Source organism: Pseudopipra pipra, chromosome 12 (genome assembly GCF_036250125.1).
Source record: "Pseudopipra pipra isolate bDixPip1 chromosome 12, bDixPip1.hap1, whole genome shotgun sequence".
Classification (NCBI taxonomy): domain Eukaryota; kingdom Metazoa; phylum Chordata; class Aves; order Passeriformes; family Pipridae; genus Pseudopipra; species Pseudopipra pipra.
In genome coordinates this window covers 9,456,522-9,480,137 of record NC_087560.1, presented here as the reverse complement: position 1 = coordinate 9,480,137, position 23,616 = coordinate 9,456,522, and the positions used below count along the sequence as shown (strand labels likewise).

The following is a 23,616-nucleotide window of genomic DNA, read 5'->3' as shown; positions in this document are numbered from 1 at the left end:
TGTGTTTGGCTTTGGATAAAAATATGTGGGGAACACAAAGGAAAAACACGACAAGAAAACCATCACAGAAAGTTCAACACAAGTTGTTATTCCTCTCACCAGCTCAAACCACAGCAACACTAAATGCCATAGAACAGTTTCAAACCATGGGAAAGAGCTGGAAACTTTCTGTGGTGCCTTTCTTATACTGCTATACAAAGTTTTCTTAGTTTGGTATCTGTGAAACAATTACCCATCTGCTTCAGAACTGATCCTTCATAGTTGGTCCAGATTAACAACTGAAAAGAAACATCCTGAGAAATGGACCTAAACCAGCCTCAACACTGAGTTCCTGCGGAATGTAAATATCCCCAGTCTACAAGCAGAAAAAAACATACATTTGTGACTTGTAAAAACAAAAAAATATTAATGAGTGACTTCGCCCTAAACATTTAGGTAGGCTTAAAAATTAAAACCAACTATCCTCTCTTTTTGAAATAAAGTAATTTTAACACTTTCAGAACATCAGATACTATGCAACCAACAGGTTTCAACTATTACTGTGCCTAGTTCTAAATACAGGACACAATAGAATTGAAGTTCTGCCCATTTTTCTTGTACTGTAAACAAATCCCTGCATGATAAATAGATATGGAAGAGGGTGTGCACATGGAAAAAGAACAAGAGTTCAATTGTCAAATTGAAATTACGTTGGCTTGTGGTTGTGTAAGCTGTGTCTCTTCAGCAGGGTTGCAGTAATGCCACAAGAATTTCTGCATGAATTCAGTCCTTTTTCTCCCCAAACTTATTTAATTAATTTATTTTATTAATTAAAGAAAGGCTTCTCAAAAGAGTTTTCACATTCAATAAAATTCAAGGGCTCTTCCATCCTTCCCCAAGTTAAAAATATTCCATCACTAGAACTATTGTACATAACCTTAAATACCTTCTGCTCCAAGTGAGATCATAGTTCCCTAAATGTAAGACCCTTTTCCCCATTAGATGGTTTTTCTTATTAACACTGTTCTAATTTATTTCATTCATTCTTTTTACATGCTAATGCTAAAGCCTTGAGTGAATTCAGAAAAAGAAGAATGAAAACATTTTACAGAAATCTTTTACATTTGTGTCCTGACAGCAAGAGACAAGGAAGTCCCGTGTCTTGCTGCCAGAGGATGTAGCACAGCCTTGCTGAAAACAGAATTGAGGGACACAATTTTCTAAACTTGGGAGTACTAAGCAAAAAAAAGATGATTTTGACCTATTTCACAAGACAGTCTGTTTGGACTCATAGGAGTAAATTTATAGAAGAGGCATCTGAGCCAGCTAAGGATTTCCCATAACAGACATTGAAACAATTTGGACTTCTCTTGGTGCTTCAAACCAGTAATTAACAGGCACAAGTACCTTATTCATGCTTGTGTTAGTCTCCTCTTTTAATAACATCAACACCTTTTACTATAGGTCTTTGATCATTACTTTAATGTTTCCTGTAATCATTTAATGCAGTTCTTGAAAACAATTGGATTTTCATAAGTTAAGTTTGTCAGTTGCCCAAAGCTAGAGCAAAAAAAAAAAAAAAAAGCATCACAAAGCAGAGAAAACAGCCTTTAGTTTAGTCATTAGTCACTCTGAATGACTGCAGTTTAGTCATTATTAGTTTAGTATAGTCATTCTGAATGACTATATTATCAAACCAACTGGGAACATAAAGGAAACAGCACAAAAAGATAGTCAATTAGTCCTTTCCTGTGTCAGTGCAGGATTGTATCTTCCAACGTTATTGACAACTTTATGCATCCCAATTTTAGAGCAAAACTTTTGGACTTCCTTGCTGTTGGAAATTAAAAATACATTTAAATATGCTAAGCAAAGAATTAATATAATTTCTGCTAGTTGCACCTCCAGTTAAATGACAAATCTCTTTCTTTGTTCAGAGGTAACAAACGTAATTATAAACTTTGTTTACTTTTCTGTTTTACTCTCCAGTCACAGTTCTCATCAGCATTAGGCATGTGTGTCTCTATCACTGGCTATTTTGCAGCAGACACATTGAGATGCAGAGGTAAAATTACAAAATTTTCTTTTCAAAGCAACAGCCCCTGATCTATTACAATAAACAAACTTCCATCTCTAAGCAACTGATCTCTTAGCAACAAGAAGCACCTGCATAAAAGATGCTACAGAGAGTGATCACCAGAAAACCTATTCAGATCTTTAAAAGGAGCACATCAGTAACAAGGATAGCACTCTCCACCGGTTAAAATCCAGAAGTAACAAGAAGACACAGGTAAATTTTCAATTCATATTATAGCATTTTTCTTCAAACAGTATGAGTGGGACAGTACATAAATGGTTTTTATTTTGCTTCTGAGTGGGAAGTGCACCTTCTGGAGCTGCTTTAATCTGAGTTACTGTAATTATCTTTGTGTAAATTACATGCTGTCACTATTTAAAGAGAGATTTATTTTTTTTTTAGTAGAAAATCTGCAGGTCTTCAGCCAAATTCTTGGTATTAAAACAACAGTAATATGTTACGTGTTTTGTAAGTATTCTACAAAGTTTTATTTTAAGGAAAAATAGCACAATGTTCTTGCAGAATAGTCATCCTTAGAAAGTGTCCACTTCATTCAACCTTTCAAACTGTTTATGTTACATTAAGAAATACTAAATCACTTTAGTTTTTATAGATACAAGCTCCCCTGATTAAAACCCCAAACTTATTCATTGTTTCTGTGGTCTCTGATTTGATTCTTTTGACTCTCAAAATTTTGTTGGTGTGTATCACAACAAAGTTAGGGTAGAATACATCTCATGGGATGGACACTGCCAGCTGCTGCTGTATAGCAATGTACAACTGGTTGGAAAGTGAGTGAATTTGGACAAGCCAACATTTCCAAGCATCATTATCACAGCAGGGGAAAAATGGATTGTAAGTGAGGTCAAAAAAAGGTCATCATGTAAAACAAGTCTGGAACAGACTTGGAGAAGTTTTTTATTCTATCATAGCTTGATCTCTCTCGGTACTTGCTGTAGAAAAGTCTTGTCTTTCTTTTAGCTACTGTATCTTAGTTAACAATTATTTCTGGTTAATGAAGTCATTTGCAGGGAGAATGGTTAGAGAGTAGTCATGCATTCCTCCTTAGTCTTGTTTTTTCAAATACCCAGATGCATTTTTCTTAAGAATCAATTTACATACTTTGATAGAATAATTGATATTAAATATCTTACATAATACTTGAAAAAAATTAATTTATATTTCTTAGAGAGTCATCCCTTCTGTGTCAACTAAACTGTTGCTTCAATTGATCAAGGTATTTGCTAGCAATAAAAGTACAATAGCAGAGACATAATCATGGTAGAGAGAGCTGCCTTTTACTTGATAAATCAGAAACAAAACCCCCTACCCAGTAGCAATAAAAACTGATAGCTGCCACATACAGAAAACCCTCCTCATACAGGTCTGCTTTGCCATGGTCACAACAAGGGTGTCTGATAAAAAGCAGATTAGAGAGAAATTTCTTTCCACAACTGGTTAGTTTTGAGTTAATTAGATCTTATGGTGTTCTAAGGAAACTTTGAGGTAGACAGGCAGTAAAATCCAGTCTTACCAATACTGCAGAAGTTTGCTCATCTCCACAGCTCTTTCTGAGGCTCACAAGCACTGACACAGCTGTGCTACTTTAGGAGATGGAATGTTTCAGATGAAACTCCTTTACCATCTAACGTAGATAATACTTTTCATGGACATTATGGTAGCTTCTAAGCAGCAATGAGACTTCTTGTGAAAGGCACTAAAACTGGCAAGTGATTTTTCCAAATCACACATCAACCACTATGTAAATCACAAAAAAAGAGGCACTGCCTTTACTACAGTTATCCAAACAAATAGTAATATTCAAATGGAGTCTTACACTTATAGAAGATATTTTTGATGTTTTTTTTTCCCTGGCAAAGAGTTTATTCTGCATTGACCAGTGAAGTCCCTCTCACATGATAGTAGAAGTGGTGCTAAGAAAACTAATTGACCAAACTGACTCCAGACAACAGGAGTGTCAAAGTTTACAACAGTTCTGCAACTCCAAATTTCTCTGCACCTTGAAACTCACTGTACACTTGGAGGGGTGACAAGAAATCAAGTGTTTTGGACACTAAAACAGATACACTTGTAGCCACCACCAACACTTAACAATGCAGCAGCACTTTGTAAGTGCTACTAAAGGCAGCTGACAGAATTTAAAAACTCAGAGAAGCATCCTCTAGGGATAGATCCTGGTCAGCTGAGAGACAAAGTAATGCTGTCACAAGAAGGTTCACTAAAATGAAGAAAGCCACAATTCCAAATTAGCAGAGGCATCAAACGTAACAATATTTCTTATCTCATGGTACAGACATTTTTTCAACACCACAAAACAATGGCATGTTCTGCATTTTTGTTTCACTTGCCCTCTGACACAATATTAGGCTCCCACCTCCTCCTTCACTTGTCAAGAGCCCCTTTAGATTGCCAGGATAATTGTTACTAAATGCCCACTTCCAAGCTTCTGCTGAAAGCTGTCACCTCTTCCTTCCCTCCTCCTCCTCTTCTAACCCAAACAACAGATAAATTTGTAAGTACTATTTAGATTAGATTTCATAGTAATCAAGTGGTACAGGATTATTCCTCAAGGCTATAATAACCACTCAACACTGCTAGAATACATTTCCATAGTAATTAGATGTGATAGAGCTCTACAACTACACAAATTCCAACCCACTGACTCCAACTCTAAAAATGGTTGAAAAAGAGATTTATTCCCTAATTTTCACATTTTACCATATTTATCTTTCCTTTGAGTTGCAGAAGATTGAGTTGAAAGTAGAAAATAGACCTAAACTATAAGCCAGAGTGCTTTCAGAAACAGAGTAATATAAACACCTAACTTTCAAAAGGCTGCTCTGCACACTGTGATTGCAAATGAACCCATATATAATGTGACAGATGCCACCCGGAGCAAAGATAAGGTCACTAAAACACAGATTCAAAGCAAGTGAAAAATAATTAAGAAAAAAATACTACAAATCCAAGAAAAAAAAACATCACAAGCATAATGCCATATCAGATAAGCAATAAATTGTGATGGAAAGCTCTCTGTGACATCCCCATTGCATGCTGAGAGAATTACAGCATTAGAAGAGACCACAGAATACCAGGGAGCAAACAAACATGCAGTCTGATGCTTACAGAGTAATTTTACTGCTCAGTTTATAAGGAATGGTAAGCACTCTTAAGTTTAGAAAAGGCTTCTGAGGTGTTCTCAACTTAAAACCCCACAGGCTTTCAAGGCAAGACAATCATTCTATCAAGGATGTGATGTATGTTTTACACCTGATGATAATTATCCACTTCAAATTAATTCTTTGAAAGGAATGTAACCACACAAAAAAACCCCATAGACTGACTTTTAAAAATTGTTCTTATAATAGATTCAATGCAAATGCAACAAATTTTGCAGTAGTTCCACATATTCAACAGGTGGGAAAAGAACTTCTGACTTTGCAATAAAATCCACAATTTAAAGGCAACTTAAAAGTAATTGTATGAAACTCCTTCAACATGAGCTCTATGGAAGAGGTCTGACATGCAGCTAAGAATCAGACAGTTCTCATCCTGTGATAAATGTTATAATCCCAATACAGCTAGATACTTTTATGCCTAGAACTAATTAAACTCAACTAATTTTTCAAAGGTACTGTTTTCCTGTTCGTCTATATCAACATTGGCAAACACAGTGGTACAAGGGGAGCAGATCTGTGAAACGAAACTGTTGGTGATGATCCACTTTCTTCATGGTACACATTTCATGGGAGTTCAATATAGGTTTTGTCATTTGAATCTCCATTAAAAGCTAGTGTGTATGAGCCCATCATCACACCATGAGCTACTTCCACCCAAAAATCCCCCAGTTTGTGTGCTCTGAAATTGCTCTGGGATACCTACTGAAGTGTGGGAATGGGGATAATCTGTAGGTTTGCTGTCAAAGCACACTACTGGTGCAAACAGAAATACCAGTGCAGACACCACGAGCCACTGCCCTCCTGGATTATTGCACCTTCAGGCAGCACCCACAGAACAAATACAAGAAAACCACTATTTTTTGCCTGACCAGGCTTTCTAATTGTGAAACCCACAACAAAATCCCTCTGCATACTTAGATGTAGAAGGTTGAACTTTCACAGTCTGCATGAAACCATCAATCTTAAACGAGTGAAAGCAGGCAATATATAGAATCAGCTTCTAGAAAGAGAGGAAAGGCTACAACATTTGATTGGGAAAAATAAAGAATTACTGGGCTTATGTAAGTCAACATTTATTATCATTATTGTTATTATCATTATTATTATTATTGTGTGAAATAAGTCAATTTATTTTCCAAACTGTTTAAACCTAGATCAGTTGCTCCAGATGCTGCTAATACTGGTCACTGATATTTGGGAATTTATAAAAAGGAGCAGATTTTTTTTTCTCCGTGTCTCTCCTGACAGATGAACCACTACAAAGGAAAGAACTCCAGGACACAAGAATGGCTCTTCAACAGTTGTATGATCTCCTCCTTCTCAAAATTATCAGAGATTTTCAGCTCCAATTCTATAATATGATTCTATGAATTTACTCTTTTACTGACAGAGTCATTAACTAAGAGGACTAAGAGGAGTCAATACATCTGTCCCCCAGATATACGGGCTTTTCTCTTTACTGTGGACCTTGTCATCATTCCTCATATCACCTTTAGCAATAACAGAACCTACATTTTTCTAGGATTTTATAGTCAAGACTTAAAAATCAGTAATCCAAAGGGCCCTCTGCTGGCAGATGGTTTCCCAGCTGTTAAGGTCCATGAGTACTATCAGGCCAGACAGGCAATCATCTATTATGTCACTAAAGAACTTTCTTATTATAAATCTCTTTTCCCACACTCAACAGCGGGATTCTAAAAGCTTTTCTTTTTGCCCCATCCTTCTTCTACCATATAAGCAACAATCTGAATCAATAAATCCTTCTGATCTGACACACATCTCCACCCGCTGCCAGGAAAGGAAATGACCTATAGAGGATTTCAACACAAAATTAGCAAGAGTAGTGAAAACTTCTTTCCTGCACAATGGGCACTCTACCTTTGCTCTGTTTCTAAACTTTTTCAGTCTACTCAGTGACTACTTACTATGAAAATTTATTTGGCTGAGTTTTTATTAGGAGTGACTTACCTCATGGACAATTCCTAAAAAATACAACGGGTACAAGTAGGACAAGCAGTTCAGTTGAAATATATTTAAATGAATTTTTCCTGATCCAATTTACTTCTGAAATAAAAAAAATTAAAAAAAATTAAAAAATAAAAATTAAAAAAAAAAAGCAGTCCAAATACAAACCCAGAAATTCTGCTTGGATCATACTCACAAAAATGAAGCAAAGAAATTCTCAGTAGAGGAAGTGTAAACTGTTTGTTGTAAGACCTTGAGAAGCCACTTTGACTAAAAATAAGATTGTGTCAGATCATTTCAAGAGTATAAAAAGGAATCAAATTTAATTCATTGCCTTTAATTCTTTTATCTACGTGAGAGCACAGTCCAGGGTATAAAACTTATAAATATAACAGCAAGGTGTACACTGATGTATTGGACATACCACAGAAAAAACAAAAATTCTTTTACTAAAATGATGAAGTTGGGACAATCTAGAACCTAAAACTCAATCCATTCCTATCAGTATGTTTTGAAAAGACAGAAACCTCCCTCCATGTCTCTGTCAAAACAAAGATAAGCTTCAGCTGTGAATAACTAAAAACTGAGCAAGATCAAAACTCAGGGCTGATTTTCAGAAAATAAAAGGGGGAGTCTCATGCTTGCAAAGTACACCATGCAAACATATCAGGGCCTTGACCTCTGACAGGGTTCCACCTACGGATATAGTATTGACAGATGCACATCTGGAGGAATGAAATTGGTTTATTTCATAGCCCCCAAACGCATAACCAACTACATACTTCTCTTCATAGGGAATAGGAGGCAGAGAAACTACTGTACACACAGCAGACTCTTGGAGATGAAAAAAAAAACAAAACAAAAAACCAGTGCACATCAGAGCCTATCTGTGTCAATGGAGTACAAAGATGAAGGTGATCCAGAGAAAAAGCAAGAAAAAAAGTGAAACTGTACTCTAAATGTAGTTATTTCCTTCTATAATGTTGTAAGCTCATAATAGGGAAAGAGACTGAAGCTGATAAAAGCATTTACATACACACGCAGGCATGCTTTTTTTTGTGATAACAAATAGCATTCAAGGAAATCTAAACTAATAAACACATGGTAAAAAATACTTTTGATCACAAAACCTTTTTTTCACAACATGCAAGACAGTGTAACAGCTGGATATGTACAAGAGGTACGTGAACACTCCCAGAAGAGAAGTAGTGCTATGTATTGGAATAGCATGATGTTTCTAAAAGGTCATCTGGTAGATTGGTAACTTTGGATCACAGCAATCCCAGGAACCTGGCACAGCAATCATCCCAAACACTGGAGCATGGCATTCACCTGCAGGTTTCAAGCCGCTGCTTGCTCCCCTCCCCAGAGTTCTGCTTGTACTCAATACATTGTCTGCTTTGACCATAAACAGTCTCCTTACTGTCTAGAAAACATCTCTTCCATTCTTGACTTAGTTTAATGTAATTATAGCAGGGATGGTCACTACAAAGCAAGTGTAATCTTTTCTGCAACGTGAGACCAAAGCGCAAGACAAACAAGAAAGCACTTGCTGAAAGTAAACTGTATCAAAAAGCTTCCTGATAAGTTAATATAATCCTTCAATTTTGAAATGTAGTTGCAGAAAGAAACAAAACAAATCTGTTCTCGGCAGGGTAAACTTAAGAAGCTGTTTTATTAATAAAATACTAGGCATATGCAAGCAGTATCTTTCTGTTGTTACGAGTCCTCACTCACAGAATAAAATCTTCCTTATCAGGTACAATCACCTCTTATATTTTTTGATTTAAGTCAAAAAGTTGCAAAATAACTTTGAATGAATCCTTCTACTCCCTCTATGCATAACAGACCTGTCCATTTTCTTGGATTTTCTTTCCTGTGCCAAGTGCTGGTTCCTGCATGAGGAAAAATATAGTAACAGACAATCTATGATCCTGTTTGTTATGGCATATACTATATTTTTCAAAGTACTTAGCAGATGAACCATGAAGAAATGCAATACATTACATTCAAAGGTTGACAAAAAACCCCCAACAAACAAAAAAACAAACAAAAAAACCCCAAAACAAACAACACCCTCCCTAACATGTAATACATGTTTCAAACAAAAACCTGGGGTTTATCTGCATCATTAAAAACTACCATAGTTATTATCTAAATTCAAGAACTCTGGCACTACAGGCCTACAGGAATGGAAACAGCTAAGTAACAGAGACAAAAACTTGCAAGTGAACTCATTCACTCAGCACATCCACATGTGCTGAAAGTTTAATTTCTTGTGTTTTGGTTAGAAATTTGAGAGGAGTGAACCTCAGTATTGGCCAGCCAAGTCAACATCAGAGATAAAAGGTCTGTCAGCCAAAGTATCCAAAACTATGCTTCAACATCAAGGTCAGAAAATCTTTGTTATTCCCAAGCAAAAAGAGTGTCTGCTGCATGTCTGCTTCGGCTGGTGATGAAGCCTGTCCTGGCAAGCAGTCCCAGCAGTCGCTTCCATTATAAAATAAAGCCACGTCAAGAGCTAATTTTCTCGTTTATAAGAACTACAAAGGGGTTGAGAGGTACCTACTAAAACTGAATACATCTGACTGTTGACAACCTCTGCCTCTTTCCCCTCTCTCTCTGAAGCAAAGCAGAATCTCTTGGAAAAGATGGTCCTGGAAACTCTGAATCCAATGCACTACAACATCACCAGCCTTGTACAAGATACAATGCCAGTGGCCACAGTGCCCATACTCCTTCTCATGTGCTTTCTGTTTCTCATATGGAATCATGAAGAAACTTCATCAATACCAGGTAAATTAATTTTAGCTGTAGTGCCACCTGAAAGCTGCCAGAGTAATTTTTGTTTCTTTCTCAAGTTTAAGTGGGAAAGTAATGGTGAATAATGATTGTATGACAACAAAAGTTATTACATGCCAGTTTAAATAATACAAATTTTTAAAATGACTGATAAAAGAAATCAGGCTCATTCTAACCTCAGAGCCTCCATAATAACCCTGGCTTGGCCATATAAGTATATGACATTTAGTTTTCATCTTTATTGTGTGTATGCTAGAAAGATATAATAACATTTTACAAACTGCAGTTGTTCATATTTCATCTGCACTATAAATGACTTTTTACATGTTTTAAAGTTTAAATCTTTCTAAATTTTTTTTACTATAAAAACTATTATCTAGGAAATTATTCAGATTTTAGTAGATTATCAATTTTTTTCTCCATGTTTAGCACTGAAGACCCTCCAGAACAGAACAACATCAAATGGCTTCCCTTTCCCTTCTGTAATGTTTTGGGGGCTCATGGTAGAAATCACTGAATCAACTTATTTTTTATCAGATGTAATGCAATCACCTTCTGCACGAATGAGAACAGTGCACACATATCCTGAAGGTGTTTGACAGGAATAACCCTAAACCGGATCAGTGACTCCTGAATCAAATTCTGAGAAAAGACCCTTAGCAAAGACCCTTCAAGGAGAAAGTATTCACAGAAGGTTGTACATTCTATTTGAATGTTTGATTGCACCCACAAGAAGATAGAACTAAGTAAATATGCTCTAAGTTTTCAGGTATTTAAATAATCTGGGGTCTTGTAATTCCTATTAGTAAAAGTTGAAACCATAAGCAACTTTTAAAATTTTTAAACAGTGTACAAACTTTTGTAAGTACTTGAAGTTTTTTATGGAGTCAGATTCATATTTTACAGACCAAAGGGGCAAATATAGCTTTCCCTGAAGAAGGAAACTTCCTTTTAATGGTAATTAGGGGCAAATTTTCTCGATGTCTCCGTTCTTAGTTCCTACTTCAACATGTTTTCATAAGTTCACAACAGTAAAGTACTCTTTCCTTTAAATATCTCTTTTCTCTCTTTAGTTTAAGTGACTTTAAAAGAAATATAACAACTACATTTAATGACACCAAAAAGACACTGACTTTCGTAGATGTTACTGTGACACTTCTAGACAAAATTCAGTCAAGATCACAAAAGGGATTTGTTAAAATCACAAATTAATATATCACATGCATCTTTTCTAGATCATTTCTTCTTTCTAACTGTTGTCCCTCCAAAAGTATCTCTAAAAAGAGCAGCTAGAAGTTGTACAGGGAAGTAATGCCTGTCTTTTGTAGTACACTGAAAGCACTCCAGACTTCCACAGGTATTAAGGGAGGCTTCACCAATGTAGGTGCAAAGTTCCTCAGGCAGTTTCAGACCAGAATTGTTTGTGTGAACTGCCCGAGGCAGGCTGTGACTGCCACATTAAAAAGCTCCTTTCAAAAGGGTGATGCTCAGGGATATTTTCTTGCCAGCTGAGACCAAACTTTTCTTACCGTGTTCCTTAGGGCCGGGATACTGCATGGGAATCGGCCCCCTCATTTCTCATGGGAGATTTCTCTGGATGGGAGTAGGTAATGCCTGCAACTACTACAATAAGACATATGGAGACTTTGTGAGAGTTTGGATCAGCGGTGAAGAAACATTTATAATTAGCAAGTAAATCCTCTACTTTCTATCCTTGATAACTTGAAAAGATTTCTCATATTTTTGCAACCTCTTTGCTACTTTTTTCTAGAGTTGAACTGATGTTATTATTTTCAAAATTTATCCTAACATAAACCTTTTACTTCCTGCTATTCACAGACGCTTTCCTAATCTTTTGTTTCTTTAACAACTCTGCTATTGAAGTTTTGGTGAATTCTCCTAAATTTTTTGTGGAAAGGAAGATTAAGCACTGTGGCTCAGTCCTAAAAATAATTTACTATTTTACTATTCAATTTAATATGAGGATTACATTCTGTTCAGGAACCTAGACTGACTGCAATGAGGGATTAAGTCAAATTTTAGTTTCCTGTGTTCCTATTTCTCCTTAAAGTGGAAGTAATGCTTGAAGGTTATGGCTCCAATTCAACAATTTAATTAAGCAAATGCAGCTTTATGGGATTATGAGTAATTCAACTCCAATTAATGGGATTATTCATAGGCTTCAATTATACACAATATTAAACATAGTGCTAAACTGTAGCCTATCATTTTATTAGCTCCAGTGGATGTTTGCTTTCTTCTTGGACCTTCTGGATGCTTATGAGTTATACTATGAAAAAGGAAAAAAAAGAGTGGTAAAATGTTTACCATGTGTAATGAATAAAGAATCACAGCCTTTTTATCAGCAATATCAATCAACCCTTACTCAGCTTCCACCGTGTAAAAGCTTTTGAAAGACCATCCAGCACAGAGAACTATCACAGAATTTGCCATGTGATGCAAGTCAGCTTTGTCTGTATTTTAACCTCTGCAGAAAAAGTTAATCCTGACAGGAAAACTATTTACATTTCTATCCTACACAGATATTGCAAATTGCAGAGAAATGTTTTGATAATGCTGTGAATGCTTTGAAAATACTACAAATTCGTATTCCTGCCTTTCACTGTCTGTGCTACCAATTCATCAGAAACAAACCAGGAGTGCTGACAAACAATGCCAGAGCTGCATCAGCCTTTACAGTCAATACATCGCTTTTCTACAGATATTTTTTGCTTAAAATCATTGACTGTACATAGAAAACAAATATTTAACTTTTTTTAAAGAATGTAGAATAAAAGTTTTCAGCGGATCATAAATTCACTGCAAAACTAAATATAACCTGAATTCTGTAAAAGTATACTCTTTTCACTAATGGCATCTGAATTTTTAGCATCAATTCTAATACTGAGATGTTAGTGCAGAGAGGGAAGGACTTGTAGTGTTGGTCAAAACACATAATGCCTTTTGGGGGACTTCATTAAATAGTTTCCAGAGGAAAATCTGCTTATACAAGGCCACTTGATGAAACCCTCCCTTAAAACATTGTGATCCGTCTCCTGCGTAGAGACGTGTGGGATGGAAGGAAGCAAAATGAGCCTGCTGCACCTTTTCCTTCCTGGAGACAGCTGTTATAATTCAATAACATCTTCTCATGTTCAGGAAATTACATATGATATCCCTTGACATGCAAAAAACCTTTAAGGTTAACTTTACCTCTGGGTCAGACAAAACTGTAGTGAAAACCCAGCACTGCTGCAGTCAATAGCAAAAGTCACATTTACTTTTCCCAGTGGAAAAAATACACCAAACCCATATAAGAAGTCTGGAATTTGGTCCATAGAGTATGATACCTGACAAAGAAAGTAGCACATCATTTCATTTCAATCTCTCTTCTGATTTTCTTTCTTTTTGTTGAATTTAGTTTTGTTGGGTTTTCATCACATCCCCATTTCTGAAATGCTGGCTCCCTCTAAAGGAAATTGTATCTTAAAGCAACAATGCTGGTCACAACCTGTCTGCCAGCACCTGCAAATCAACCTCGCCAGCTGTAAAAAGAATTATACATATCATGGATTTCTCTCACATATCTATTTAAGAATATTTATCTCACACATATCTTCATACTACGATGCTGCATATTTAAGTGAACTGTGTATATTTATGCTTTCAGTATGTGTCTGGAAATGACCCAATAGCCACAAAAGTAAATATGTTATTTAGTACACATCAAATATTTTACCTTCTCCTCTGCCATGTCTGACTTTGGTCACTGCCTGAGTGTATCTTACATGCCTACATATTTCTATGTATACACCCTATTCAGTTTAAAATCTTGGTATTTTAACTAAAAAATAGTTTTAAATCTGAGCAGAATACATTATTGCTCTAATATAAATTCTGAAGGTATTTGTCATCAAGATTTTTAACTATGTAAAAGGAATATTTCTTGTTAAGCATTATACTGTCTGCTAAATTAAGAATGCAAGTCCACATTTCAGAGAAACTGTAAAATGTCAGAATAAAAATGCTGTGTACAATCTATGAAATGGTGGTTTTGTTTTGGGCTTTTTTCTCATCCTCTCCCAGATCCTCAAGTGTATTCCATGTGATGAAACACTGGCATTACGTGTCTCGATTTGGAAGCAAGCTTGGATTGCAGTGCATTGGCATGTATGAAAATGGGATCATATTTAATAACAACCCAGCACACTGGAAGGAAATTCGACCCTTTTTCACCAAAGGTAAATCAGTGTGTGCTGACACACTACACCACTCTAGCACATTCAATCTTCTCTGAAATGCTGTTTCTCCCCGGGTTCAGTATGTCCCAGTGACATTACAGGGTGCCAGCAGGTTGCTGCACAGGTACAAGGCGGTTTGAGAGCACCCAGGAGTTATAATTTGAGAAATCTCCACCATCCTCCCCACAAATCCCCAAGTTTTCTTCCCTGGCTCAGTGTCATTGCAAGCAAACGAGATGGGACATCCACAGAGCCTGTGGTACAGATGAGGCTGTGGATACCCTCCCCATCAGAAAGGCTGCCCAAATTATGCCAAATATCTTTGCATGATGTGGCACAAACCTGGCATAAAATGTGTGAGGTACGAAGTGCATGGATATAAGTAAAATTCTGGCTTTGGGTTCATAGTCATTTTAACTCAAAATGCATTCATTTTTCTTTCAGAGGATGATAAACCAGTCAAGTTTCAGACTGATTTTATACCAGTCACTGACATGATAACGTTTGCCATTTTACTGACACCACTGTCACCAACTGAGAAGTTATAAATAAGGTATTTTGAATTAACAATCATTTTGCACGTGTGTTTCAGCTCTGTCCGGTCCTGGTCTGGTTCGTATGATAGCGATTTGTGTGGAGTCGACAGTGGATCACCTGGACAGACTGGGGGAAGTGACAACTGAACTAGGAAACATCAACGTGTTGAACCTCATGAGACGGATCATGCTTGACACATCTAACAAGCTTTTTCTTGGGATCCCTTTGGATGGTACTAAAAGCTTTATTTTTATGCCTTACGATGAATCTAAAGTGCTTGCCCAGGGAAAATTCACTGACATCACTCAGAAGTATTGTTTCAAAAAACAGAGGAAGAACAGGCTCTTATATCACCATATAATTAACTGAGAATGATTTATTATCGTTTTAGTTAGAAAAGAGAATTTTATATGACCAAAAATATACATTAGGTTGTCACATACACCTTAATGAATAGTACCATTTAAAGAGATTTTTATGCACTGAGTTGGTACAATCCCAATATTATCTGCATTAAAGAACCTGAAACCTTTCCACCAAACTAAATTATTGCCTTTAAAAGTTCACCTAAAGATTTATGTCTTCTGCTATCTCTTCAGCCTCAAAGCCATATGAGAGAAATAATATTATCAGGATGTCTAAGTTACCCCATTTCAATATTCCGCAAGCATTCTGCTCCTGCTCTCCTGTGGGAGATTATCTGGCTCTGGCTGACACACCAATATGTCCTTTTAGCTAGTTAGCAAGCGTTTTCACAATGATCTATTATACCTTTTCTACAGTGTGCTACAAATATTACCTACCAGTTTTTTATCAAATTCCCATGAACTTAGAGTAGGGAACAGGACCTTATTATTAATTTTTCTGAATTATTTGTGTTCCCTGACTATTGACTTTTTTTTGTTAATGTTCATTTTCAGAAAATGCTATTGTACTGAAGATTCAGAATTACTTTGATGCTTGGCAAGCACTTTTATTAAAGCCTGACATATTTTTTAAGATTTCTTGGCTGTGCAAGAAATATGAAGATGCAGCGTAAGTGTCAAAGTTTTACAAATCATTTACATAAGACTCTTTCTTTCTTATGAAGGAGATATTCCTTGGTGCTTTCCTCTGCCTTTTAGAAACTACAAGATTGTTGCTGAAGTCCCCTGTCCACAGAGCCAAGATAGAACAAGATTTGTCACTGATGCTACAAGCAGATGATCTCAGGGGACAATTTCAAGTGTTTGTCTATTCAGTCCCAATTTATTCACCAAAATATTAGTTAATGCCAACTCAAATGTGAAACTCAGTTAAGATTACTGGTTCAGTTCAGACAAAGAAAAGCCATCATATGGGGTGAAGTTACATTTGCTGCCTAGTTGAGGACAGTCCAATAGTAGGTTACAGCTCATCAAAACAAGAAAATCCATCCACACTCAGGGCACAGTCCCAGAAAGGCATTTATTGGTTCTCTCAACGTGTATATTTGAGTCAACAACTCACTTCTGAATTAAACCTCAGTGCTCAGCGTGATAAACCTTTCCAAGGGGTTTTTCCTTAATAAGGAAAAAGTACATTTTGTCATCTTGTTCTTGGCAAAAATACAAAATGCCTCTTTCATTTTTATGATCTTGTTTGCTGTCTTTTGCCAAAAGAGGACTGGCTCTAAAAAGAACTGGTAATAATTTTTTTTTCATTTTGGATTTGTATTCCACCTAACGAAAGAAATTGCTACTTAGGAAGTATGTGTAATAAATTGTTTCGATAGTGCTATATAAAGATTTTAATGGAAAGATGGAGGTTCCTCCAAAGTAATTGACAGTTCTTGTGAACTAGGCACAAGATTTGCCTTCTCTAACATTTGCTTGCAAAGTTTATTATGGCACTGATTGCTGCTTTATCATGTAATGCAAATAATAGCCAAATGTTATGGCCCAGTTATTACTAGAAAGCCCCTGCAAGCAAATATTGATATTTCAAAAGCTATCCCATTAAAATGGATTTATTCATAAATTTCTACTGCAAAGAAAAAAGATAAAGATTGCTGGACTTAAAGTAATGCAAAGAACCACCACAGGATATGAAGACTTCTAATATTCTTCTGATAAATTTTGCAAAAAGGACCATTTGCTTTTCCTAATACATAAAAGATGTTAAAAATACTGAGAACCTTACAGGGACTGAAGTTTTAAATGCATTTACCCCTACAAACCCAGTCAAAATTTTGTAACAAATGCAAATTAAAGACTTTATTCAAAAACTTTCCAGAATACTTTTTTAAAAAGAATTGCCTTCAAATCTATATATCAAATATATATTATTATTACTACTTTGCAGAGAGCCATATAACCATTCCTAGGAATACTTAATTTTTGCCATTCTTAGATGTTTTTCCTGGTTTAATCTCTATGTTTCCAGTCATACCCTAGTGTTTACTAGAAGCCTGCAGATATTTGTCAATATGATTGATTTCATCTGTTTTCAGCAAGGATCTTAAAGGAGCAATGGAAACCTTAATAGAGCAGAAACGGCAAAAGCTTTCCACTGTTGAAAAGTTGGATGAACACATGGATTTTGCATCCCAGTTGATTTTTGCACAGGTATTGCAAATGTACTCAAAATATCTCTGAAAATCAACTGATTTTTCTGACATTCTCCTGAACACAGGTTTTGCAACTTAAACTTTGTGTACCTCTCTGAAAGTCAGGTCATCATAAAAGGATGCCAATTAGTTGGTGCTGTGGAGTCCCTAACAATGATTTAAATATGAATACTTGTATTTTGGTATCAGGTGCTTGTTGTATTTATTTTAGAATAACATCCTTAAAACTCCTGCATCTATCCCTGAATGTCCTTCAGTCTTTCTCTAACCTCAGTGTTTTATCTTGATGTATTGCCTTTTGTTTGCAAAGGTTTCAAATACTATACAAATCCTGTCTTGCATAATCTCTGCCAGCTCACAAACTCTGTGAAGAAAGGCAACAAACTAAGAAGAATCTGAGCTAAGAACAAACTCCTGCTTTTCTGTAAGATAACACACACCCATCAAAACATGAGTTTTCTATTTTTCTCTGAAAGACAAAAAACAAATGTTATTTAGCAGAAGATAGACTGTCAAGAATTTGTACAGTCTGTGGGACCTTCGTTGGCATCAGAGGTCAGCAATCAACATTTTCTCCAAAACTTCCATTTTTTTTCAGAACAGAGGGGATCTGACTGCTGAGAATGTGAACCAGTGTGTGCTGGAGATGATGATTGCTGCTCCTGATACTCTGTCTGTGACTCTCTTCTTTATGCTAATACTGATTGCAGAGCACCCCACAGTGGAAGAGGAGATGATGAGAGAAATTGAAACTGTTGTGGGTAAGCAAGAGCTGCAAAGTCAGTGATGTAGGACTATAATTTTGCTTCTGCAGTGATCTAATTTCAATAATTCAAAGGCTGAAAATTTTAAGTGTTTTCTTCTAAGAGAAGCTGTAAAACACATGAGCTACCATTATATGTAAAAGATTTTATTCAAGATCAAATGAAAGAAGATGTGCAATTTGTAAAATAAATTAAAGTAGCAATCATCAGCATTGATAGATAATCTGTTAGAAAGAATGTTCTGTATTCTCTCCTCAGCAACAGCAGTGGAAATCAGCATTCACCTCATAACTTTCATTGAATTTGCTTTCCATTTACCTTGAAATAGCAAAAGGGGACACTCAGTTCAAATATTTCTAATCACCAACATTTTTCTGTGATAAAATACAGAACTTCTCTAAGTTTCACTATGACTGTAGAAGGGAAAGACTAGAGACAATTAAAATTATATTCTGCTGTCACCCATTTTGATCTCAAATTGGTCTTCTCAAAGTACTAATTACTAACTATTCAAAACACAATCAAGATATTCCAAATTTGTATTCTTTCCTTTCTCTAGACTTCATTCAAAGCCTGACACTGAACTAATATAGAAACTAATTTCATCCACTCTTATTAGAGATTTACTTCTGGTCTGTTAAACACTGGAAAATGTATAACAAGTCCTTTACTCTTTTTCAAAGGTACTTTTAATAAACCTTATTTTATTGTCCTCATGAGAGTTGAATACTCAGCTTACTCATTTTCCCTATTTCTTTCTGATAGCCTAAGGCAGTAGAATGTTGTTGCCTTTTCCTTCAGTAGATGACCAACTGTGGGTAGCAAACTTTTATCTTGCAAACCTACTGAGCTGTACATCCAGCCAAACCCAAGCACAGGGTGAAAATTTAAGGTCCCCACAAAGTTATCTCCCATCTCCAGACTATTCCCAGGTTCTGTTTGCTGTCAGCTGTTGGAAGATTTATTTGTGTCTTGTTGCTCCCTCATACAAAAGCCAGGGAAGGACTTTCAGAGTTCTGTTGCTGACAAGAAAGGAGAACAAAGAGTCAGTGTATTAACAAGAAGGTGAGAGATCATAAAATAAACTAGGGTTTGTGCTGATGAACATTATTCAGATTTTCTGAATAACTAAGGCTACATAAAACTCCTTAAAAGCTGTTGGATCTTTCCTACCATTTCAGAACTTGAGAACCTTCCAAAAATGTTTGGATATTTCTATAATGAAGCTATTACATTTATAACCAACTAACATCTTCACCATCTGCTTTATTCCTGAAGGTGACAGAGACATACAAAGTGAGGACATGCCAAACTTAAAAATCGTGGAGAACTTTATTTATGAGAGCATGAGATACCAGCCAGTTGTGGACTTGATCATGAGGAAAGCTTTACAAGATGATGTAATTGATGGATACCCTGTGAAAAAGGGGACAAATATTATCCTCAATATCGGTCGCATGCATAAGCTTGAATTCTTTCCAAAGCCAAATGAGTTTTCTCTTGAAAATTTTGAGAAAAATGTAAGTTTTCTACCTCATTTCTTATGGAACATTGGGTATTGTTTATTGTTAGTGTCTCTTCCTCTTACTTTGATCAAGAACTTTGTGACCATAAGGCTGTTTTCCCTTTGTCTAAGTGTCTAGTTACCTATATATCCTGCTTATTATTATTATTATTTTTACCAGATTTAGGCAGATATTTTTCTATCAAAATGCCTTTTAAATAAAAAGTAATGATAATATAGAAAGCAGTTTTTTCCAGACACAATAATTTTGAATAAAAGTTTCTAATTAAATTTGCCAGGCACACATAGTTGCCTGACACTGGACAAAATAAAGAGACACAGACAGCAACTTCACTTTCAAAGAAATAAGTAGATGATCCACTTTGATACACCAAAAATGGACTTTTTAGTAAAAACAGCTGAAGAAATAGTTAAGAAAACAAAGAAACAAGCCAGAAAAACACCTGTAAGTTTTACATATTTCCTATCAAAAAAGCCAAGTGTACCACGTATGCCACACAAAAACGAACACCAATCAACCTGGTTAGCATTTCTAAACTGCTATTTTATTACCCATAAAAAAACTACTCAGTATTAAAAACAACAGCTCAAGAAAAAAAGTCTGTAGAAAATTCAAGAAGGGAGCAAGTGATGAAGTTTACTGAAATTATTATTCACTGTGAACGGATTCCATTTTGCCACCCATTATTTTCATTCTAAGTATTTCTATCAAAATGGATGTCTTGCTTATTTTATGAGTACATTTTGCTACTAAAAATATTTCCCCTTGACCAAATATTTAACCACACATTTTCTATCTGACTTGATGCATTCTCTTTGCCACATAATTATTCTGGCAGGCTCAATTTTCCCACAGTTCTCTAAGTGAATAGCAATCCACAGCATTATTTATGATAAGATGCCATTGTTAGAATCTAAACATTTTTCCATTTTCCCAGGCTGTGCATTTGCCATTGTGCTGTACTGCCAGCTGCTGTACTTGCTCTGTATGATAAACACTTGTATTTACGTATCATTTTTCAAAAAGCACAGCTCGGTTTATTTGAAAAAATTTAAACAGAAAACATTTTTCTCAGTCTGAGAATAAGGAGAAAAGGACACTTTTTTCCAGATGATTTAATATAAGCTAACCTTTTCTACTCAATAGAGTAGGTTAAATAGGAAATCAGAACACAGCTTATATCTTACTTTTTTAAAAGGAAGTTACACAGATGAAGAAAAATAATTTATTTATAGCCAGACTTTCTTTTTAACGCATCTATTCAGTGTCAATAAAAGTAACAGAAACTGGCTGTGCATTCTTCAGTAGTTCTGTGAATCCTGCCTTTCATATTTCAATTGATAGGACAGAAGACAATTTTATAAGTATTATCTCTGTATTAGATTTCAAATAAAATTTTTAACATTACCTTTTATGAGAAATTAGTTCTTGGGAACATTACCTTTATAATGACAAATGTAGTGGGTGTATGGCTTTATGATTATCTTATGATTTTCTTTAGATAAGGCATCAGCCTGTATTTCAGATATTTATGAGCTTTATAATGAACATTCTCTGATAAACTTTTTAATTAATTTTAATGCATTTGAAGAGCAGAAGCTTCACTCCATTTCACAGCTTGGGCTTAAATCCCTGTAGTTCACAGGACAAACAGGCTGCAATACACAGGTAGACTTAAATTGTTTAACTGTGCAAACCCTGCTACCTGAGCATTTCAAACATTCCATACCCCTGTCGGTGTCTGTAGTTTGGCCTGACTGGGGTGGGAGGGCTGTCCAGTGTGAAACAAGGGGTTGCTCCTAAAAAATTATTTCCACAAGTTTTTCAGAATATACCTCCTACCAACCTCCATCATAATTTTGGCTACTTTTACGAAGAAAAACTTGTCTTAAATTTTATTCCTCTTGTTATTCTGTGCAGGTCCCTTCACGCTATTTCCAACCCTTTGGATTCGGCCCCCGGAGCTGTGTAGGGAAGTTTATTGCCATGGTAATGATGAAAGCAATTCTGGTGACTCTTCTAAGGAGGTGCAGAGTACAGACAATGAAAGGAAGAGGCCTTAACAACATCCAGAAAAACAATGACTTATCCATGCACCCCATAGAAAGGCAGCCTCTGCTGGAGATGGTTTTCACACCAAGAAGAAACACGAACGAGAATCAGGGTGACTAAAATGGATCAGCATTAGTTACAGGGCTTTCTCAGCCACTGCCACTAAGAAATACTCATCACTCCTAGTTAAATACTTAGAGTAAAACATTTTGTTGCCCCTAAATGACTACAACATGAGATGACAACTTGTTCTGCCTGTACAGCAGAACCACAGGCCACAGTTCAAAAGATATGCATAATTCCTGACTACTTTTTAAAACCAAGTTGAAAGTTATGCCTTCCCTTTCAAACACTGCAAGTTCAGAGATTTGGGGTCAACAGAAGAACATGCCTGATGTAGGTTTAATTCTGGCATTACATGTGTCCTTTTCCCCCCCACCTCCCCAAAGCTTAGTGGTATTTGACTACTCCAAAAATTCCAATCATCTGTTTTTGAAAACAGCTGAATGAGTAAAATTAAAGTTAATTTTAAGACTAAGAAACACTTTAAAATATTTAGGACATATGTAAGTTACAAAAAAAATGTTTGAAGAAGAAGTCAAACATTTTTTTTTTACCCTGTTTTCCTGTCATATCAAAGACTTACAGTGTCAGACAGGTTTTACCAAAAGAAGTAATTTTCAGAGTACTGGGTAATAAGGGTAGCTGGGATAACTGCTCTATGTTTTAAAACCCAGTGTCCTGCTGCAGAACATCTGAAACATCTTAGTAAGACCAGCTGAGAATGAGGTAATGAATATGAAACATTAACATGAGTGTTACATGGAGGGGTAACGCTCACCCTCACCTCATCTGGTTAATTGCAGAAATTTCCCACCTCACTTCGGTTTAGTAGAGAAGTTTAAATTCTCTCCAAGCTAAGTTGTATCAAATCCTTTCTGACTAGATTTTAATTGCTCAATTCTACTTCAGACAGTAAGATTTGGAGTTGTTGCCCATGTTCCCACACCACAGCAGGGGAGTGTGTCCCTCCCTAATTATCCAAATAGCCCCTGTTTCTTCTCCTGTAAGAGCACTGGGCTGTATCCTGCTCTCAAGAATCTTACTTTATGCCCACTGACATAGAGAGACTCAGCAGCATAAGAAGAAAAAAAACTGTCTGAAGAGGCAAATTTCGCTGGATAAACACTTGCAGTTTTTTAGTGGCAAAGGAGAAAATTCCTGAAATAACAAGCAGATTTCTAGAGAACATTTTTAAAGGTGTTTTGCATACACAGGTTTTTGTTTTAATTATAAACTAGGCTTATGTTTATACTTAGTCCTTAGCAGGAAAAAGCTAAAAAACTATCCAAGATGTCTTGTTCAAAATTGACCTATCTTGAAATCTGTACAACCCGGGCATTGATATATCTACTTGCCTAATGATGAGTTGGTAGTTTGGTCAAGAAGGAAGATCTTCCTGGCTTAACAACAACACTCCTTGACAGAGACTTTGCATTTTCATTAAGCCTGAGTTTTTGTACTGTGTAACACAAAGAAAGGGATTTTCTGGATAAAGTGCCTTGATAAAGACAACCAACCAATGTACAATAGGATCTATATTAATCTTTTCCTTCCAAGTCATTTAAACTATAAAAAGAAGAAAAAAAAAAGGAGAAAAAAAAGGAGAAAAATTGTTCACGTCTTTTACTTTGAAAATATAATTACAATTAATTACATTAATTAATCTATTCCTTCAGACCACTGATCTCAGATGCAGGTCCAGCAGAGGAAGATCTATCCAGTAGCATATAAAAACTGCATAAACCCAACAAATAATCATTTGTTCCAACCCAGGGTAATGAATTAGGCTGATGGCCTAGGATGAGGAGAGGAGCTGCATGTTT

General features: G+C 35.9%; 1 protein-coding gene across 1 annotated transcript; it reads left to right on the top strand.

Moving 5' to 3' along the window:
- Window positions 1-2,155: 2,155 nt before the first annotated feature.
- On the top strand, window positions 2,156-23,363 carry LOC135420872 (aromatase). Its single transcript, XM_064668795.1, has 10 exons — window positions 2,156-2,269; window positions 9,850-10,017; window positions 11,565-11,715; window positions 14,110-14,264; window positions 14,857-15,033; window positions 15,722-15,836; window positions 17,272-17,386; window positions 17,987-18,149; window positions 19,431-19,672; window positions 21,599-23,363. The coding sequence occupies exons 2-10, from the start codon at window positions 9,873-9,875 to the stop codon at window positions 21,848-21,850; spliced, it is 1,515 nt and encodes a 504-aa protein (XP_064524865.1). The 5' UTR covers window positions 2,156-2,269; window positions 9,850-9,872; the 3' UTR covers window positions 21,851-23,363.
- Window positions 23,364-23,616: the final 253 nt, after the last annotated feature.